This window comes from Amphiura filiformis, chromosome 20, assembly GCF_039555335.1.
Source record: "Amphiura filiformis chromosome 20, Afil_fr2py, whole genome shotgun sequence".
NCBI lineage: Eukaryota > Metazoa > Echinodermata > Ophiuroidea > Amphilepidida > Amphiuridae > Amphiura > Amphiura filiformis.
The window spans coordinates 1,887,737-1,909,211 of NC_092647.1; the positions used below are offsets into that span (position 1 = coordinate 1,887,737).

The 21,475-nt window shown below is 37.6% G+C and overlaps 1 protein-coding gene across 1 annotated transcript in view; it reads right to left on the bottom strand.

Moving 5' to 3' along the window:
- Positions 1–6,206: 6,206 nt before the first annotated feature.
- The window catches only part of LOC140142089 (ubiquitin carboxyl-terminal hydrolase 8-like), a 32,343-nt gene continuing 17,074 nt past the window's right edge, over positions 6,207–21,475 (bottom strand). The window contains exons 12-20 of the mRNA XM_072164045.1: positions 20,926–21,160; positions 20,235–20,313; positions 19,492–19,622; positions 18,367–18,583; positions 17,353–17,589; positions 15,972–16,114; positions 15,184–15,344; positions 14,325–14,413; positions 6,207–9,431 (exon numbers count right to left, since the gene is read on the bottom strand). Coding sequence (XP_072020146.1) covers positions 9,378–9,431; positions 14,325–14,413; positions 15,184–15,344; positions 15,972–16,114; positions 17,353–17,589; positions 18,367–18,583; positions 19,492–19,622; positions 20,235–20,313; positions 20,926–21,160 — 1,346 coding nt within the window. The 3' untranslated portion in view covers positions 6,207–9,377. The remainder of the gene's footprint in view (positions 9,432–14,324; positions 14,414–15,183; positions 15,345–15,971; positions 16,115–17,352; positions 17,590–18,366; positions 18,584–19,491; positions 19,623–20,234; positions 20,314–20,925; positions 21,161–21,475) is intronic.

Consider the following 21,475-nt stretch of genomic DNA (forward strand, 5'->3'; position numbering starts at 1 on the left):
TAGGCCTACCTTCCTAATTTTAAAACTGAACCATATGCGGGTAAATAAACTGGCCTCAAAAAGAAACTTATAATCCTCTCCATAAAAATTAACAAAAATTGCTTACAGGATTACTTCAATACTCTACTCTAAACACATGTCAGTATCCAAGCAGTTGTCCAACTGACACAACAGTAAAATGCACTGAAACGGGACAGCTTCTGGGACCACATTCACAGGCGAATAATCTGACATGTGTTTAGAGTAGAGTATTGAAGTAATCCTGTGTGCAATTTTTGTTATTTTTTATGGAGAGGATTTTAAGATATGACCTTGTGAAAAATAATAAGTTTTCGAGGCCAGTTTATATTTATTTTAATAGAATAGATGCCCTATCTAATTCTGCACATTGTGGCACCTTATTGAATGCAATGTGATCTCAAAAAGTAAAGTTACAAGCATTTGATTAGACGAAGGTTCAGTTTTAAAATTGGCAAACTGACCTATACATGCCTAAGCGAATAGCGTACATATAGCAAATACCGTATACTCCTACGTGAACTCGGCCTAATAAAATCATATGCATGTCACTCGTTAGTATTTACCCACTTTGCATATTTCTGCAATTGTGTCAAGTTTGGTGAATAAAATCATGCTAAAGCACTATCAATAAAACCGTTTGACATTGTAACTATGTGTGTATTTGCGAGTTGGTATTTGTTGAATAGCATTATTTCTCATTCATTCCTATTAATTTTGATAAAAAGGATAGAACAACAAAAAAACACATTATGACACTGTATTGAATCCAATGCGACCTCGAGAAGCAAAGTTACAAGCAATTGAATGGACGATGATGGGGCATTGTTAAAAACATTTTTTCTTATCAAAACCGCTGGAGCAATGCAACTCAAAATTTGGAACATTGTTTTAATGGTAGGTCACAATCTAAGATGGAAAACAAGAGAAATCGGACCATACCCCTAAGTAAATTTTTCAATTTTTTTTTAGATGAGGCACAATTTTTACACCACATGATTAAGGGGTTGGGTATGACGTTTGCACAGTATTTATTGTGGGACATTAGAGCACATCAGACATACGGAATTGCATTCTGAATACGAAGAATGTCATTCTGATATCAAACAATTTTGATTTTTTGAAATTCGCAATGTAATACACAATTTATGGCAAATGATTAAAAATTGATATTTTTGATATTTAACAGTACTCGAAGTAAACTTTATACATCTGATGATTTATACTTAAAATGTATGTAGGTGGGATGAAAAGCCGACGATCAATTGAAAATTTTGATCTTTCGTATTGAAGATATGGATTTTTTTCCCCAAAACACCAAAAAAAATTAGGTCTTTTTGGGAAAAAAGTCCATATCTTCAATATGAAAGGTCAAAATTTTCAATTGATCGTCGGCTTTTCCTCCTTGCTACATACACTTTAAGAATATATCATTAGATTTATAAAATTACTTCCGAGGACTGTTATATCAGAAAGACATTCTTTGTATTCAGAATGCAATTCGATGTCTGATGTGCTCTTACGAGGGGGTATCCAAAAGTTTTTGACATCACCCAGAAGGAAAAGAGCTATATTGATGAAATTTTGTCAGTGTAATCACTGGTCCTTATGTACATTATGGTCCAAAAATGGTCTCATAAGTATGTTTACTTTCTTTACATGGGGCACTAGATGGGCAGTAGGCGCATAACCTGCAATATGGTGAAAATTGAGGCACGCATCATGATTAAGTTCCTGCATTTGAAGGGTTAGGCCTACAATGCTCAGAAAATCTATGATGAAATGAAAGCTATCTATGGTGATGATTGCCCATCATATGGCACTGTTGCTTTTTGAAAAAGGAATTTCCAAACTGGCCACATGTCCCTCACAGATGAGCCAAGAAGTGGGCGTCCATCACTTACGGATGATGCGCCACAGTGAAAAAACTCAAGAAAGTGGAGGATCTTATCACGAAAAGGTTATGCGCCTACTTCCCATCTAGCGCCACCTGTGAAGAAAGTAAACATACTTATGAGACCATTTTTGGACCATTATGTACATAAGGACCAGTGATTACACTGACAAAATTTCATCGGTATAGCACTTTCACTTTTGTGTGATGTCAAAAACTTTTGGATACCCCCTCGTATGTCCCACAAAAAATACTGTCAAAACACTCATTCCAGATCCCTTAAGAGTTAGTAATTTTACAACGGACTTTTTTGTAAGTGTATGCTATAGAAGTCCCAAGTATACAAAGACAAGTAATCTGTCGCAGAATATATGTGACGTGTCATGTCAAAAGGAGACACTTTTGGGCAGGATCGTAAATGGAGAAAAAGCCAAAAATCTGCCCGGAGAGTATTTTTTCACAATTTGGGTTTGTTGCGAATTTGTGATGTTATTTTTGTTAAAAATATTGTCTGATAGTTTCAGACTGGAATATAACTGACATCTTGTATTTTTTGAGACATTTTTCAAGGAAAATCCTACTCTCAACATTGTCAATAATATTTTAAAAGGCCGATATCTCAATTTCCAATTTTATAATACCACAACTTACAAACTCGATATCTTCGCTTAGGAATGTACGATTTCATTGAGGAAAACGGCATTGTGGAGCAAAATATCTCTATATTTAAGCTATGTAAAAACCTCAAAATTGATAACCTGCCCAAAAGTGTCTCCTTTTGATATGACACGTCACATATAGCCATAACCTCATATTTGGTACTAGGTATACCAAACCTATCCATTTTTTTATGAAATAATTTAAACAAATGATAGAGGCAACCAAAATTTTATTTTATATATGATTATAATTTATTTGAGTATGTATTTTTCTGAATTACAAACACCAATAAGGACTGATCATCCACATTACATCTGGGTTACATCAATTTACCATATGTGCCCATCCACCACAAACTGGTCGTAAAGTCGGCATTTTCCATTTTCAGATACAATCAAAAACAGTATATGGATTTCTATGTAAAATAATTTGACCTTTGATGAACCATAACTTCACTTCCAGATGTCCGATGAAGCTGGTTGAGGTGTCATTTCAAAGCTGAAAGTGCATTCGTTCAAAATCTGCAATAAACAGAAAATGATCTAGAGCCGACTTGACTACCACTTCGTGGTGGATGGTCACATATATTCAACTATTAGCACCCCTGGGCATTTGAAGTGACATTCAAATATTTTCTGTTAATATCATAAAATATTCCAAACTGATTATAATTATAATTTCAAAACTTTCTCTATACATAAGGGAACAAACCAAAAGATAAATGACGTCCTATAAACGTAACTGGTTTCGTTGGGAGGGGGTAAAAATCCTCGATTACATTTGTACAAAACATCGGTCTGAAAAAATGTGTCACTATTATTATTATGTCAACATTTTCAACATTTTATTATTACGTTTCTGGCAGGGAGGAGAGGGTCGGCTGAGAAACGAAACCAGTTACGTTTAAAGGACGTCATCAATCTTTTGGTTTGTTCCCTAAATGTATGAGTAAATTGCCATCCCAGCAAGCGCGGATCCAGGGGGGGTGCTTTGGTGGCTGCAGCACCCCGGGGTATGAATCGCCTACTCCAGTTAAAATCCAAACACCCACTATGGACAACATGATGACCTTTATCTCCCATTTGAAATTCACACTGCCTGCGTAAAAGATTAAGGTCATGTCTTCCACAGGGGGTGTATAATGGATTTCAACTGGAATAGCCACATTAAATAACTTCAATCAATCTGTGCTGCATATCACAGGATTCTTTTCTCTCTATCATCAATCTTAACATGTTTTCCACTCACAGACATTCGTTTTATTTTGATCAACTCTGACATATATTCAACAATTTTCATTCACTAATCATAAATCAAGTTAACATTCATATAGCAGGCACCTTGCAAATATACATTTATAATTGTACAAATAAATTTACTTTGTGATATATTATTTACACATACATAGTATATTTTTTATTATTTTATATTACAGGATGTTTATTATATACATAGATTATACTGCTTTATGCCTACATAAGAGTTAGGGACCAAACCAAATGACTGATAAAGTCCTTATAATGAAACTGGGGGTTAATATGTTGATTATGTATCTCCTATGGCTATGCTCATAAAACCAATATTATTTTTACCAACTTCTGGTTTTGTTATAGACAGGGAGGGCTGGGTCAGCTTCGCTACAAAACTATCACCCGATGTGGCAGTGATATCAGTGCGCATTGGACACCGCTTCAAATTGCTAGCGTTCGCTCAAATCGCTAGCGTACACCCGCACATGCTTAAAGATGCCACACAGATGCGCTAGTGAAACAGTTGTCCCGCCATGTTCAAGTCACTGCAACATCAGGGTAAAAAATGGTAGTCACATTTTAAAGGACTTGATCATTGATATTTGCATTGTTCCCTTATATTTAATAAATATTGTCAGTATTTATGCTTGTCACAGAATAACAAAAAGCTCTTACACTTATGTTAACCAGTTACACTGGAGTAGGATATTAGTGCACAGCACCAGAATCATTTTCATGAAAATATGTTACAAAGCTATTGTTGTTGCATCTGCATAATCAGTCCCAGAACAACGCCAAATATGGATTAAAAGACCTTTGACCTTGGATGTACAACAGCATGTTATGATCGAATGGGAAACTGTGCACATCAACAAACACCATTTCTATCAAAAAGGCAATGGCCGATATAATTTGAAACCACATAAATTACTAGAGTTGGTTTTCTCTTGGATTTGGACCAAGCTTTAGAATATCGACTGTTGCGTTTTGAAACAAGGCGGTTCTCGAACCACGAGTCTCGCCTGCTTTCGTGATTACTTTTGGTAGAGGTAAATGAATTTGGTGGTTATCGGCTGGGCACGATTATCTGGCTGATGGTGACCGTACCCATCAAGTTTCATGCCCATGCAACAGGTTTTACTAATTTGACCTCAGATTACCCTGGTGACCCTGAAATGACCTTCCGAAAATTTGGCTTTAAATGTTGACTGTACCCAACAAGAATTATGCCCATCTAAAAGTTTTTACTAATTTGACCTCAGATGACCCCTGGTGGCCTGGAAATGACCTTCCAAAAATTTGGCTTTAAATGTTGACTGTACCCACCAAGTTTCATGCTCGTACAACAGTTTTTACTAATTTGACCTCAGATGACCCCTGGTGACCTCAAAATGACCTTCCAAAAATTTGGCTTTAAATGTTGACTGTACCCACCAAGATTCATGCCCGACCAACAGTTTTGACTAATTTGACCTCAGATGACCCCTGGTGACCTCGAAATGACCTTCCAAAAATTGGGCTTTAAATGTTGACTGTACCCACCAAGTTTCATGCCCGCATACAACAGTTTGTACTAAATTTGACCTGAGATGACCCCTGGTGACCTTGAAATGACCTTCCAAAAATTTGGCTTTAAATGTTGACTGTACCCACCAAGTTTCATGCCCGTACAACAGTTTTTACTTAATTTGACCTCAGATGACCCCTGGTGACCTTGAAATGACCTTCCAAAAATTTGGCTTTAAATGTTGACTATACCCACCAAGTTTCATGCCTGTACAACAGTTTTACTAAGTTGACCTCAGATGACCCCTGGTGACCTTGAAATGACCTTCCAAAAATTTGGCTTTAAATGTTGACTGTACCCCTCAAGTTTCATGCCCATACAACAGTTTTTACCAATTTGACCTCAGATGACCCCTGGTGACCTTGAAATGACCTTCCAAAAATTTGGCTTTAAATGTTGACTGTACCAACTAAGTTTCATGCCCATACGACAGTTTTTACTAATTTGACCTCAGATGACCCCTGGTGACCCCAAAATGACCTTCCAAAAATGTGGCTTTAAATGTTGACTGTACCAACCAAGTTTCATGCCCATACGACAGTTTTTACTAATTTGACCTCAGATGACCCCTACATGACCTCAGTGACCTTGACGCCCTCACCAATACAAACCGGTTCTGTCTCGGGTCAAGATGCACCCACCCACCAAGTTTGAGGAATGTGCGACTCATAGTCTCCGAGAAAATAGGCGGAAGGCAAACTTTAACCAAAACTTTAACCAAATTTGTCACATACACACACACACACACACACACACACACACACACATACGGAAAAGTGATTATATAGTCTCCTGCCTTATCAGGCGAGACAATAAAACAAACCAGAAATTTATCACCCATTGTAAAAGATATGGCACATGTACCGAATACATGTACATACATTGGCTGACCTTGTGGATTTCCTGGCCCAGCCATGCTAACCACATAAGGAGATTATCCGATTAACCTAGTGCAGCTATTGTCATAGCAGGGTATTATTATGTAATACTCCTGATCCATATTTGGCGTTCTCTTGGACTGATAATGGCAAATCCCATATCCGTTATGGGCAGGAAAAACCTCCTGTGTCATATATTGGCCCTGAAAATGTTTAAAACAAAACCTCTGTTGTAACATCTTCACAGTTTTGAAGGGCCACTAGTGCACATGTTCTTCCTGCTCAACGAGATATCTAAATCCATCCTTTTGTATTGTGCTGTAAGATGAAAGTGATGTCAATGCACTTTCTACAGGGCAAAATATTTTCTTGCCTTTATTGTTGCTGCACTTGATTGGTGTATAGCCCTTGACAAAATATACAGGTATGGTTTTATAGTGATCATTTATTTCTTGCTATTATAGCTACTGGGTACATAAAAGGTTTTTTTTTCCATAAAAGTTGACATGATCAACCCTTGCTTCACTCAAAATATTTAACTAAAGTAAGAATCAATTTTTAGATTCACACCAACAAATTAGCTCTGCATGTGCAATTGCATAAACTAGACTAATCAGTTCAAATAATAAAAACAACAATATAAGAAACAATTATGATGATGAACTGAATGCCATAACATCCTTATGCTTTTAAGCATGAAGTTGCTTAAAAATCCAATTGTAATAAATACTTGCAATATCAGATAGATCCAATCATCTGCTGGTGGTGGGATAAGATCCTATATGCAATATTGCAAGGACTGTATTGCGGTACAGGACACCTGTTCAAATCTTTCATTCAAATGAGGCAGAACCTCTGTTGCAAGTAACATGTAGATGCCTGGTTCTAGTCTGATCTTGCCACAATACATCAATTGTGTCTTCAGAACAAATAAGAGACATTAATGAACTGAACACCATATATCGCATGCTTAAAATTCGTGACGAATGCAAAAAATATCAGATATATCCAACATCTACTAGTGGGACAAGATCCAAAAGACTTTAATATTGAAAGGACTGCATTGAGGTCAGGACACCTGTTCAAATTCTTTCATTCAATTGAGGCATAAGTAGCCTACATGTAGATACCTAGTTCTGTCTGATCTTGCCAGAATACACCAATAATGTGTTCAGCCCTTAATGGGCAACTAAGGAGAAAACACTTGTTCTAATCTTCAAACACTCAAAAGACTTCATGCTTGAAAACTTTGTCCTCAAATGTGCTTTATCAGTTCAGTTTAGAAAACACATAAACTGAACAAAATCAGTCCCCCAATGATCTTGTAATATTCTTAATCAAAAATGTCTACAACCTTTGGCACTTCATATATGATACCGTAAAAACTCAATAGTTAGCATAATTATGTGCTTACCATCGAGTGCTTTTAAAACATGCAAAATTGAAGAGCCCCCATCCACAAAAGTGTAGTGGGTTTTGAGCAAATCATTGATGCAAATAGTTATATATGGACAAGTAAACCTGCAAATGTGTCTCGGCCCCATTAGCTCACTTGGTTAAGCGCCGGACTATGGTACAATTTCATATTTTCAAAAGCGCTCGATAGTAAGCACATATGATAACTATCAAGTTTTTACGGTATAATGGTTCAGTTTTGGTCCAAAGTAACTTGCACAAAATATTAATGCTAACAAAATGTTTTGGCTACATCAATAGCAGTATGGGAATAAATATTTTGCTTTTTTCAAGCACTTCAGTGTATTTTAGAAATATACTGATATGAAGATCTTATTCTCAGCCTGTATATGTTTATTATTTTCATGGATATAATACAAATAATATTTGATTGCACTGGATATATATTAATAACTTCATAATGGGAATAACACTATAATACTCACTGAGCTTTTACGCAATACGGATGAAGCTCAAACATCAAGTAAAATTAAATAAGACCCACTGCATTTTTAATTCAATTCCAGCACGAGGGCCACGACGCCAGGTAAATAGTAAATGGACACAACACAGGACCTCTGATAAATATGAACTGTACACTTTTATGACAGCTTATGTATGTGTATACTTTGAAGCAAGTTTCGTACAGGTGTTAAAAACGTCCAAGCATATATTGCAAAAACAATTTCTCTCAATTATTGTGTAATGCTTTGCTGGGCAGGAAAAACCTCTATGTACTTTGTGGCCCTTGAATATGTTTAAAACAAAACTACAAAGAGGTTACATAGCAGGTTTTGTTTTAAACATGTTCAGGGGCCAATGACACAGAGTTTTTCCCTACCCAACACACAGATTGGAAATCAAAACACATGAAAATCATCAGAAGTTTGTTAAGAGCATGCCATATAACAATATTGAACCTTGTCCACTATCTTTGCCTCCATAATGAGCAACATGTAAATAAGGCAGAGGCTGACTTCTATGGTTTCACTAGACTATTCCAGTTGAAATACATACACCCCTATGGAAGACATGACCTTAATCTCTTCCACAGGGAGTGTGAATTTCAAATGGGTTTACCTAAATGGGTGACTCTATTTAGAATCTACACCCCTTGTGTGAGAGATTAAGGTCATGTCTTCCACAGAGGTGTATGGATTTCAACTGGAATAGCCCATTTTATATGTGCATCACATAGAAAGCAAAGTGGATGCATGACCAAAGAAGATCTCTTACACTTCCCATAATGCATTTCTCCCATTTCAATTTTCTGAACTAATTTGACAGCTATCTAGTGCAACATGGGTCGAAAGTGACGAAATGTCCCGCAATGAACAAAGCATATCCAGATCTTGCAAAATATATTATTTCTTTGAATTCGACCCATGTTCAGCCAGTATATTCTCAAAATAAAAACATAGAGAAGCAAAGAAATGGGAGTGTCATTTCATGAAACAAGATGAGTCATCATGTTGCAAAGGATTCTGGGAAGGGTAAGATACCTTCCCTGGAGATTGAACTGTGATAATACGTCATAAATCCCAAGTTTATAAACACAGCTAGAGATATACTTTAGATTCCGACTGCCACTTCGTTTAAGTGTGCTGCTACTTTCCAAGTATAGTCTTCAGAAGTGGTACAGGTGTGCTTCCATTTCATGGAGGAGGTAAGTCTATTGAGGTGTAGAATAATATGTATGCAGCGGAACTCTGTATGAGGAAGAAATAATGAACAAATTGATTAATAAATACTTAAATTTATGTATAATTTGAACCGTTTCAAAATGTTAGTCTAGGAATGCTTCATATAACTATAATTATGTAAATCCCTTGATAAATTGCAATTGAACCTGGTGTAATAGGGAATGCAATGTTTCCATGAGATTTTATGATCAAATTGGCTTACACATGTTGTTGGGCGGCAGGAAAAACCTATGTACTTGTGGCCCTTGAACATGTTTAAAACAAAACTGCCAAGAGGTTATTTCATAGGTTTTACTTTAAACATGTTCAGGGGCCAATGAGGTTTTTGCCGGTTGATCATCTGGTGGTGCAGTTAGAGAAACTATTGTGCACCAAATGAACAACTATCATAAAATAGCCCTATTTTATTTTCTATTACCCCCACGACCCATTATTCAAAATCGCGCACTGTGATTTATTGGAACGCGTCACGTGACAGACCATTAATTAGCGATAAAGTGTCAAGGGCAACAAACTTTATGTTCTTATATCATCACAGCGCACAGCAAAGCGCACAGCACACCTGTTTATGTAGGGGAGAATGGAATGCCAGGGGTGTGTTATTGTATGTGCATACCTGCTTATAGGGGAGAATGGAATGTTAGGTTGTGTTATTGGAATGTGCATACGCTTTGGCTACGTGTAGGCGCTACACCTTGAGGTAAACAACTTGAAATATTTGGGCAAAAATGTGATATTTTCTCTTTAAATCGCACTATTTTGTGGTAATAGAATAGAAATAAAGGGTGCAGCATTATCCTTTACACACAAATAATGTGTCCTCGGCAGTAAAATCGTTTAAATAATGGGTTCGGCTGCGCCTCACCCATTATTTACGTTTTTACTGCCTCGGACACATTATTTTCGTGTAAAGGATCATGCATTACCCTTTATTTCTTAAATAATATCTTGTGTGGTATTTCATTAAACACTGCTCTTCTCAGTGTTGACTGCTCACACACAGATGTTACCTATGGTTTTGGACAGCATCATTCGTACATTTATAACAAGGCGGTTCTCGAACCACGAGTCTCGCCTGCTTTTGTGACCGCCTGCTTTTGTGACCGCCTGCTTTTGCGATAACTGTTGGTAGAGAGGTAAATGAATTTGGCGGTTATCGGCTGGGCACGATTATCTGGCTGATGGTACATTTGTAACTGTACTGTACCCACCAAGTTTCATGCCCATGCAACAGTTTTTACTAATATGACCTCAGATGACCCCAGGTGGCCCTGAAATGACCTAAAATTTTGGCTCTAAATGTTGACTGTACCCTTGTGCTAAGTTTCATGCCCATACGAGTTTTTACTAATTTGACCTCAGATGACCCCTGGTGGTCTCGAAATGACCTTCCAAAAATTTGGCTATAAATGTTGACTGTACCCATCAAGTTTCATGCCCATACGACAGTTTTTACTAATTTGACCTCAGTTGACCCCTGGTGACTCCGAAATTACCTTCCAAATATTTGGTTTTAAATATTGACTGTACCCACCAAGTTTCATGCCCATACGACAGTTTTACTAATTTGACCTCAGATGACCCCTGGTGACCCCAAAATGACCTTCCAAAATGTGACTTTAAATGTTGACTGTGTACCCACTAAGTTTAATGCCCATCTGACAGTTTTACTAATTTGACCTCAGATGACCCTAGTAACCTCAAAATGACCTTCCAAAAATTTGGCTTTAAATGTTGACTGTACCCACCAAGTTTCATGCCCATACAACAGTTTTCACTAATTTGACCTCAGATGACCCCTGGTGACCCCAAAATGACCTTCCAAAAATTTGGCTTCAAATGTTGACTGTACCCACCAAGTTTCATGCCCATACGACAGTTTTTACTAATTTGACCTCAGATGACCCCAAAATGAACTTCCAAAAATTTGGCTTGAAATGTTGACTGGACCCATCAAGTTTCATGCCCATACAAGTAGTAATAACTTGACCTCAGATGACCCCTGAGTGACCTCGGATGACCCCGTAATGACCTTCCAAAATTTGGCAAAACCAAACAACTATTTTATCAAAGTAATAAATCAAAACAGAAAGATGCTTCCTTTACGAGTTATCACTCATTGAAAGTGCTACTTTGCTATACTTTACATGCAAAGCGACTATCTTAAAGTCGCATATTTCGTTAATTACATGACCGATCAAGCTGTTATTTGGATATGTGATACTCAGTTGAAAATTAATTATTAAAAGATTTGGTGACCTCAGTTGACCTTTGACCTTGTATGTGACCTTTGACCTCACGAAATTGGATAAAGTATGTTGCTCTGAAAAATCAAATTTGGCAATACCAAAGAACTATTTCATCAAATAAATCAAAACAGAAAGATGCTTCCTTTACGAGTTATCACTCATTGAAAGTGCTACTTTGCTATACTTTACATGGAAAGCGACTATCTTAAAGTCGTCATATTTCCTTAATTACATGATCGATCAAGCTGTTAGTTGGATATGTGATGCACAGTTGAAAATTAGTTATTAAAAGATTTGGTGACCTCAGTTGACCTTTGACCTTGTATGTGACCTTTGACCTCACGAAATTGGATAAAGTATGTTGCGCTGAAAATCTAATCAGGTCGAGTACCACTGGCCACGCAACTCCCCACCAAGTTACGTCACTGTACCCCATACGGATCTCCAGATAATCTGTTCATAAGGTATTTTGCTTATTACGCATATATTATGCAAATTAGGTACTTAATTACCATATTTTACGCTCAAAATCTAATCAGGTCAAAAACCTCTGGCCCCACTACTCCTCACCAAGTTACGTCACTGTACCCCATACGGATCTCCAGATAAGCTGTTCACAAGGGTTTTCAAATACGCATAAATTATGCAACTTAGGTACTTAATTACCATATTTTGCGCTGAAAATCAAATCGGGTTGAGATCCTCTGGTCATACTACCCCTACCACGTTATGTTGACCGTACCCACCAAGTTTCGTGCCCATACGACAGTTTTTAGTCATTTGACCTCAGATGACCCCTGGATGACCTCGGGTGACCTTGACGCACTAACCAATACAAACTTGTTCTGTCTGGGGTGAAGATGCACCCACCCACCAAGTTTGGAGAACGTATGCACCCCTAGTCTCCGAGAAAATAGGTTTTTGCATTTTATGCATAAATTATGCAAATTAGGTACTTAATTACCATATTTTGCGCTGAAAATCGAATCGGGTTGAAATCCTCTGGTCATACTACCCCCTACCACGTTTCATCATCATAGGGCTTAGGGATCTTACGACTCCCCCAGATACAGCTCCACAAGGCGGATTTCTTCAGATTTCCAACCATATTTGTAGAATCGTTCCGCATAAATTATGCAAATTAACAACTAAATGCGCATACTTTTCGCGAAAAACTAATCAGGTGATCAGCAGATGTGTATCATAGCTGCCACCAGGTTTCGCTACCATGCGCCCGACGGATCTTGAGATAGTCTGTCCACAAACTCCGCTATCAATTTGCGCTGATTTTCGCATAAATTATGCAAATTAGCTATGTTAATTTGCATAGTTTTCACCGAAAACATACGGTTACGGAGCAAACTTGGATACCCTTCCTCCCACCAAGTAGCGTCGCCGTAAGTCTTACGGTTCCCCAGATACAGCTCCGGACGGACACACATACATCCACACACCCACCCCTACACACACACACACGGACGGACGGACGGACGGACAGACAGAAATAGTGATTACTAAGTCCCATCCTGAACAAAGTTCAGGCGAGACAATAAAAGTACACTCTACAGATCTACCTTAATCCTACCATCATTTTGAACAGGTGGTGTATGACGTGCAGTCCCTAAATTCAGTAAATTTTCATCGTCAACCGTGTCATTGAATGGGATTATTTTGAAATTTTAAAACGCTTGAAATATCACAAACAAATAGGCCCATGTTGATAAATAATATAAATACAAGCTAAAACCGTTGGGGTTCGATAATGAACCCCACAAAACTAACCGAGTATATGGAAAATGCCATACGGCCGGGCGGTTTCACGGGTTGCCGGCTCGATCATGTCATCCGCCGCCTGATTTTGAATGTCCAGATTGCTTTCGCACTGACCATATATTTGGTTCATTATTACATTATTATATGTGACCGTCCAGGTGACCACCACAAATGGGCTGCAATGTTGGCATTTTCACTTTTTGAGATATGGGACATGCAATTTCTCTTTAATATTAGGTTTTACAATGATATATTACATGTTCATGTTACTTGTTTGCAAGGCAGTAAAGGATCAGGAAAAGAGTTGCAAAATCCTTTGAGACATTTAAGCGGGTACTACACCCCTGTGGTAAATTTGTGACTATTTTTGCATTTTCTCAAACAATAATAACACTCTAGTAACAAAAGTTATGTATATTATTGGGGCAAGGAATCCAATTACTTCACTGAAATTTCAGTGATTCAAGACTAGCGGTTCAGTATATATGATAGGAAATGAGGTACATCCTAGCGGTACCTTATTTCTTATCATAAATAAAGAACCGCTTGTCTTGGGTCACTGAAATTCCAGTGTAGTAATTGGATGCCTTGCCCCTATAAAATACATAACTTTTGTTACCAGTGTGTTATTAGTTTTTGAGAAAAATGCAAAAATAGACACAAATTTATTAAGGGGTGTAGTACCCCCTTAATGGCCCATATCGCAAAACAAGCTCTGCCAAACATTACAGTTCATTTGTGGTGGATGGGCACATATACTTGTTCCAAAAATGCAAAAATCTGAATTTTCTAAACGACCTTTAGGATGTTTTGATCCAGTAAATCACTGACACACCTTTGAAAATCAAAATTATTGTTAAGATTGATCAGTTCTCACCTTAATATTGCCAGCAGACACATCATACACTTCATGGTCATCAAATTTGTACCAGCGTTTATTTACTGCATTCTTACAATATGCAGTATCTGAAAAGAACAAGATATACAACTTTGAAAATCTCTAAAATGACTTGTCATGTTAGGCCTAAAAAAAGTAAAGTCAGGGTCGGTCGGTATTGTTTTTTATATTTTGCCACATTTATTAAAAAATGTGTGTGCACCATAAAATACAATGGTAAATAATCAATGGTTTGCCAGGCTCATTTTTTAATAGATCAGAGTTGTGCAGTGCGAATTACAAACATTTTGCAAATTTTATACCAAATTATATGAAAATTCAAATATGGGGAAAAAACACCAAAAACCCAACCCTTATTTTTTCAGATTTGAGGTTCTGTCGAAAAGTGCAAAGCTTTTTTTAGGCCTTATCTGCATGATTGCCCAAATTAGTTGGCTCTGACCTGGTCAAGCTTACGTTTTACAAAGTTTGTGATCTTTTACAGTTTTTTTTTCAATATAATTTGGTCTTGCTTTGTCGACCAAATCCTTTGGAGTTAACATAAGAATTTCAAACATGAATGTTCCAATTCTGATCAGGTTGTATGATAGCATAATATCCTGGGCTGGATTTACCACAGGGCCGGATAGGTCCAGGCCCAGAATCCAGGGGGTTCTAAATTTGGGAGGATAAAAAAAAGAAAAAAAAAAAAAGTGGTTTGAGGGATTTACGGATTGGAGGTGTAACACATGTTTCCCGATAGCCCTAAATTTTAGTCTGGCCCACCAGGGCCCTGAGAAAGGTCAATCCAGGCCTGATAATATCTCGCCAATGGATTTACATACTAAATTGAACTTACAATGTCCACCATCCAGAGTGCCTGTATGATTGGAGACGGCAAACAGGTTGTATGGGTTTCGATTTCTAGGCCCCAAGGTGAATGACGACATGTCCATGTCTGATAACGGGTACTCCACCATGGTCTGAAGCTTCTGTCTCCACATTCCTTCATGGTAAAATCTGCGGTAAGTAAAGATACAACACAAGATATATTAAGAAATACCGACCACATCAAAATGATTGGTCCCTGTCAGGTTTGGTGTTTATTAAAAAGCCTACTTCTTCCCCAATACAACATTGAATCTTCTTAAAATGACAATTTTTCATTGTTTCATGACCCTTTATAAGAGTTATTTACAAATTACGTAGATCTTGGGTTAAATTATGATGTGGCAGTCTTCTCCATAATCATTAGAAACTAATGGGTACCAATTATTTTGATAAAACCTGTAACGCAAAAAGTCACAATGCACAAACCACAATTTAGTAAAACCTACTGGAATTTGAAGACCGCTAATTGCCACCCCTCCACCAAATCGCATCACTATACAGATTATCTCAGGGGTGTGATTCACAGCTTGTGAAATATCCAGAAAATAGTAAAAAAAAAATCCAGAAAAACAGTGTGAAATTGGGCAAAAATACCCTGAAACAGGCTGAAATCAAAAAAATTTTGGCCAAAATCCAGACAAATCACATCCCTGTTATCAGTTCCAAGTAATTGCACTCGCAACCTTCGGACAGATGGATGGAATGACGGACAACCAAGAAACATAATACCTCTGGTAGAAGCATAAAAATGCCTACCTCTTAAGACATATGAGCAACACTGGTGGCAGCTTCCACAGTAGAATTGTCTTGACAGAGTTACGCTTGGCCTTGCATCGTGAGCAGTACACAGCATCATCACCTGTCATTTTCTCTGGTTTGGAGAAATTAGCCAGGCAATCCTGTTGGTACAAGGAAACAATGGGTTGGTTTTATAAAATAGATTTTCTTTGAATTTATCTGAATGTTCTACAGGGCTATGAGCATCTGAAATTACTTGGCCCTGAAGCAAAGTGAGTGCAGGTTTTCCTCAACACCGTCAGCACTTGTAACTAAAGTTAATTTTTTATTTCTTCCGTGGTCGGAGCTATGCGTATCGCGTGCACGAGCGAGCGTAAACACACAGGCGATAAACAATCACACTGATTGGCTGATCAAGTCTTGACAACAAGACAGTTTACCATTGGTCGTCAGTGCGTATAAGGGGAGGAGACCTCACCACTACTTCACGATCACCAGCGCCTACCTCGACCACAGAAGAAATAAAAAATCAACTGTAATGTGAAGTCTTTACCTTTATCTTAAAGCACTGGTCTAGAAAAAGGATTGCAAAGTAAAATTCTACTTTCACTTTTTGAATAGTCTAGCAAAAATTCACATAATACATCTTTATTCTTTAACTAATCGCTTCTTCTGGCTTTAAAAACTCAAGATATTAGCAGATATGCAATTCACCTTATTGTCGTTGGGCAGGAGAAACCTATGTGTCTTTGGCCCCTGAACATGTTTAAAGCAAAACCTCCTATGTAACCTGTTGGCAGTTTTGCTTTAAATATGTTCAGGGCCAAAGACACATAAGGAGGTTTTCCTGCCCAACGACGCTATGTAAATTATAGTATTCAATTTAATTAGCACCCGTTTCCTAACTTGTATCTATTTAATCGCTTTCCTTTTCAATGTACTTTAACTAAAAGCATTGAATAGGGTAGAAATTGCTTGTCTAACAGCAAAATAATTTTGGTGTAATTGTCACATTTACTCTTCTGGTATTATTGCTATCTTCCTGAATTAAATATTGTTTTGTATGAAAAAATGTCTAATTTCACTTTCAAAGTATGATAATTATTACATGTCCCTTCAGATGACTTACGGGAGCACCCAGAGCCCTAAATATAAAAGTCGAATACTGTACACACTAGGATCCACAGTATGTTCATCTATCAGGGCACAGTTCTTTAACCCCAATACATTTGCACATTCATTGAATGACCTTTGAAAATTTGGGTACCAAAACTCATACTCTGCTACTTGAGGTCAAATTTTGCACTATGATTGTTTTATTGAGGTTATTGAACTATGCCATTGGGATGAGACCATTGTGGTCCATAGTGACTGTAACCAAGCATCACATAAAGCCTACCTTAAGATGCGTTCGTCCACTCGACGGTATAGGCAAGGTGAGGAACGTGAATGAGTCAAACTTGACCGACTGGTGATGGCATGTCAGACATCGAATGGTGGACTTGAATTGTCCTTGGAACAGCTCCACAATGACGGATCGATTGAAGCGCTTGTGATTGGCCCACGATATCCTAGAAGCTTCCTCGTCAGCCATCTTGGCATAGTCTGGCTCCTCTATGTACTCTCTCTTGGTCACCTTGTTAGGATAGGACAAGTGAATATGCAATGATGAATATGTGTTCATGTTTATATATGAAGGAAAGCTGATAAGTGGCATGGATAGTATGCCTATAAAGGTTATTTACTTTCTGAGGAAAACAGGTGAGGGAAGGAGAGAGAGGGAAGAGAGAGTTGGGGAGGGGGAGAGAAAGGGAGGGTGCTTAGGGAAAAGGAAGAAAGGAAGGGACAGTGGTATGTGTACATCCATATCAAAAGGATGCACTTGCCGGTTGCTATATGCCAGGTTTTTTTTTACATATCAATTAGGAATAAATACCAGACTCATCTCAAGTGAAGGTCACTTCAAGTCATCCCCAACTCATATGGTTTAGGAATACAAAGAACATTCCTAAACCATGCGGCCAGAAGATGATTTGAAGTGACCTCCACTTGAGATGAGTCTGGTATATATTCGTAGGTAATAGAAACAAATTAGTTTGATCTTTCGAACATCGATGCTTGGTCGATCCTTATTATTTATGAAATCAATTAATTGACTATTGTTAATTGTGATAACATAAATGAATCTTTGCCTGTATTGATATAGATCAATATAAATTTAGCATTAATTCCGATTAATTAGTTGATAGCATCTAAGCAGCATCAACGGTTGATCCAAAGATCAAACAAATTTGGTTCTGGTGCCATAGCTATTACATTTTGATATGGGTATACACAATTATGATGACCTTTGACCTCAGTAGGGTCAGTCAGTTGAGGACATTGAAACATTTTACCCCTTAACCCCTTATACCTGGTTGACGTCTTCATGGAGTCCATCCATCAAGAATAGAAGGAATTCTTGTGAGTCATGGTGGTGTCCCATATGCTTGCGGAACTCCGGCACATACTTGTACACAGTATCACGTAGGTCTCTTGGTGAGATGGAACGGTACTGGCCAGACCACAACGCCTTGATGACAACGGCAAACTCCTCCACAACTTCTCCACCTCGGCCCAGGGGATTGCGTCTGTGTATGAAGAAGGCAAGGAGTATTAAAATTCACATTAAAGGGATATACACAGGGTTCATTTTTTTACCGGCAAAGTAGAACCTGTTTTTGCCAGTTTTTGCCTGGTTTAAACCTGCAAAACTGGCAAAAACTCATATATAGTCAAGTCAAATATTAAAAAGTAACACATAAAGTTCATAAACAGTAACACACAACTTTTAACGAATCTTTCAATATATTTTTTGTCTCATCAAATCCTTAAAATGAAAAAGTTTTTAAATTTTATATGACATATTTTAGTTAAAAGGGCATTTCATGATCCACAGCTTCATCCCCCCACTTTTTTTCAAAAAAAGTTGAGATTTTTATACCACTGGACACCTTTAGCTACATAATGTTCATGTACCAAAAATTTCTTGCAGATTAATTTGTTTAGCAAAAATATCATCAAATTTGAATTTCGTTCTGGTATACCAGAACGAAATAACACCACTGGCCTATGGAGCAGTGTAATACACATAATCATGCATAACTCGCAAACGCAAAATCGGATTCAACTGAAATTTTGGGAATAAGCTTCATTACTGAAAAATGTCATATAAAGAGGATGCTAGGATCACAAAATCCTCCTTTAAGTGCACTAATGAGAAATGAAAACTCATGCCTTTAATTTCTTAATATGCTTACTTATAATTACAACATCTGGCCTTTGTTTTGATACGAAAAAAGTGAAATATGTATCACTCTTTCAGTTTTTGCCATTTTTTGCTGGCAAAAAAGGGCAAAACCCTGGATATACAATCATTTGATTACATAAAAGAACATTACTTCCACTTTTTCATTTTTGCGGTAGCTGTGTTGAGTACAGACAGTGCAAAAATTTATATTCAACAAAAAAAGCCCATTTTGACAGTACATGTACTTACCGATTAATATGCGCTACATAATTGTCATTGATGAAGTATTGTGCCAATAGAGTTGTAGCGCTTAGACACTGCACCACAGAATTCATGAAGCAGGTATTGCCCAGATTCTTGAGTCCAGTCCTACTCCGACCCTGCCATATGTCAGAAGTAGCAAAAAGATGCATTAGAACATTACAGTAAATTAGCTAAGGATTAGTTTTGATCGTTTAAATCTAATTACTGTCAATGGCTGACATTAATGTGATGTCACAGTTTCGGCCCAAAATGGGCTAATTGAAGATCACTTGCCACACTTCAGAAAATGCTACCACGACTTGACAAAATTGGGCTACTTGGGAGATCATAAGGCAGCAGCACCCTTTTTGGGCATACTTCTGGATGTAGCGTTCTATAGATTGGGTGGGGAATACCTCCCTCAATGGGATTAAGACATAGCAAATCAGACAGATGTTGTGCTCTCAGTAATCCAAAAAATATACTTTTTCTCTTCAAGAGCGATCAGTGATTGACTGACTAATTAATTCTTTTCTGCCCAATCGGGTGATTTCAAGCAATCGGGTGATTTCAAGCAGCTTGTGGCTATGATTAAATATATCATTTGGTGCTATTTGAGGTCTCTTGCTGCTGCAGCAGCCTGGCAATGAACACTTTTGGCAACACTGGTGGCACCAGTAAACCTACCTGGCACATCCACTAAAAGCCAACCTCAAGATTCACTGGGGGAAAATAAGAAGATGACTTACCATGCTTCCGTACACAGGTGCAAGGTTCCTCATTCGACTGATGGTCACTGGTCTGACTTGGTGTTGAATGTTGGTTAACCTGTGTATGATTCATATGATAGAAAGACCAGAGTTACACCAAGTATAAAATACACTTTTAAAAGCATGATAATAGACAGAAGTGAAACATAACCCTTTAAACATAGACCAATTATACTGACACACACACAAACAGGGATAGTGAGATTGATCCTTCAAACACGGATATATACATTCTCACTGTTGACATTTTGCATTTAGTGTGGACATTGTGTTTATGCATTTTGAGGTTACAGGCAGACCATAGCACCAACATTTTAACTGGTAATGGTCCCCAGTTGATGGTCCCCAGTTGGAATGCCAAGGTTTCATGTGTGTCCCAGGTTGAGACCCCCACACCCAAAACACATACTTGTGGCCATATACAAACATGTGACTCCTCTACACACCCCCACCCACAGACACACACCCACATGCCATTTTCACAAAATTTTCAACATTTATAGTTATTAATAGTAGTGTTATACTTTATAACATTAAAATGTAGTGTAAGATAATCATTGTATTGCGCCTTGAGCGCCATTGATTTGGTGGAGATGTGCGCATTAGAAATTCACATTATTATTATTATTATTATTATTATTATTAATAATCATAGAACACATGCAATTACCTTTCAGATGGCTTATTGGAGCGGTCAAAGACAGGTTTTGCTGCTGGTGCCGCTGGAACAGGCCTACTCTCTTCCTCCATCACCATCTTGGCAATGTTTGGGGATGAGAATGACCTCTTGAGACCCGGTTTACCGCTGCTGAACTCTGCCTCGGAGCTCGACTTGAGCCGTGTCTTTGTTGTCATGAGGCTATCAGCAGAAGTACTTGCTGTGCTGGGTTTATGAGCTGGTGAATCTATGAGTAAATAACAATTTATTTGATTAAATTTCAAATAAATCCACACTTTGATCCCATGATGATGGGTAGCTTGAACATAAATTAAAAATGCGTAATATCATTTGAATATTGTTAATTCATACAAGTTATTTTATGTAATATTCACAAATTTATTCCAGGGAAAATTGCCAATGTTTTCAAATTAGCCCCAGCAAGGCTATAAATAGAGCCACATTTGTTAGATCTTTCGATTGACCATCGATGCTTGGTCGATCCTTATTATTTATGAAAATTCAATTAATTATTAATCAATTATTAATTATAATAACATTT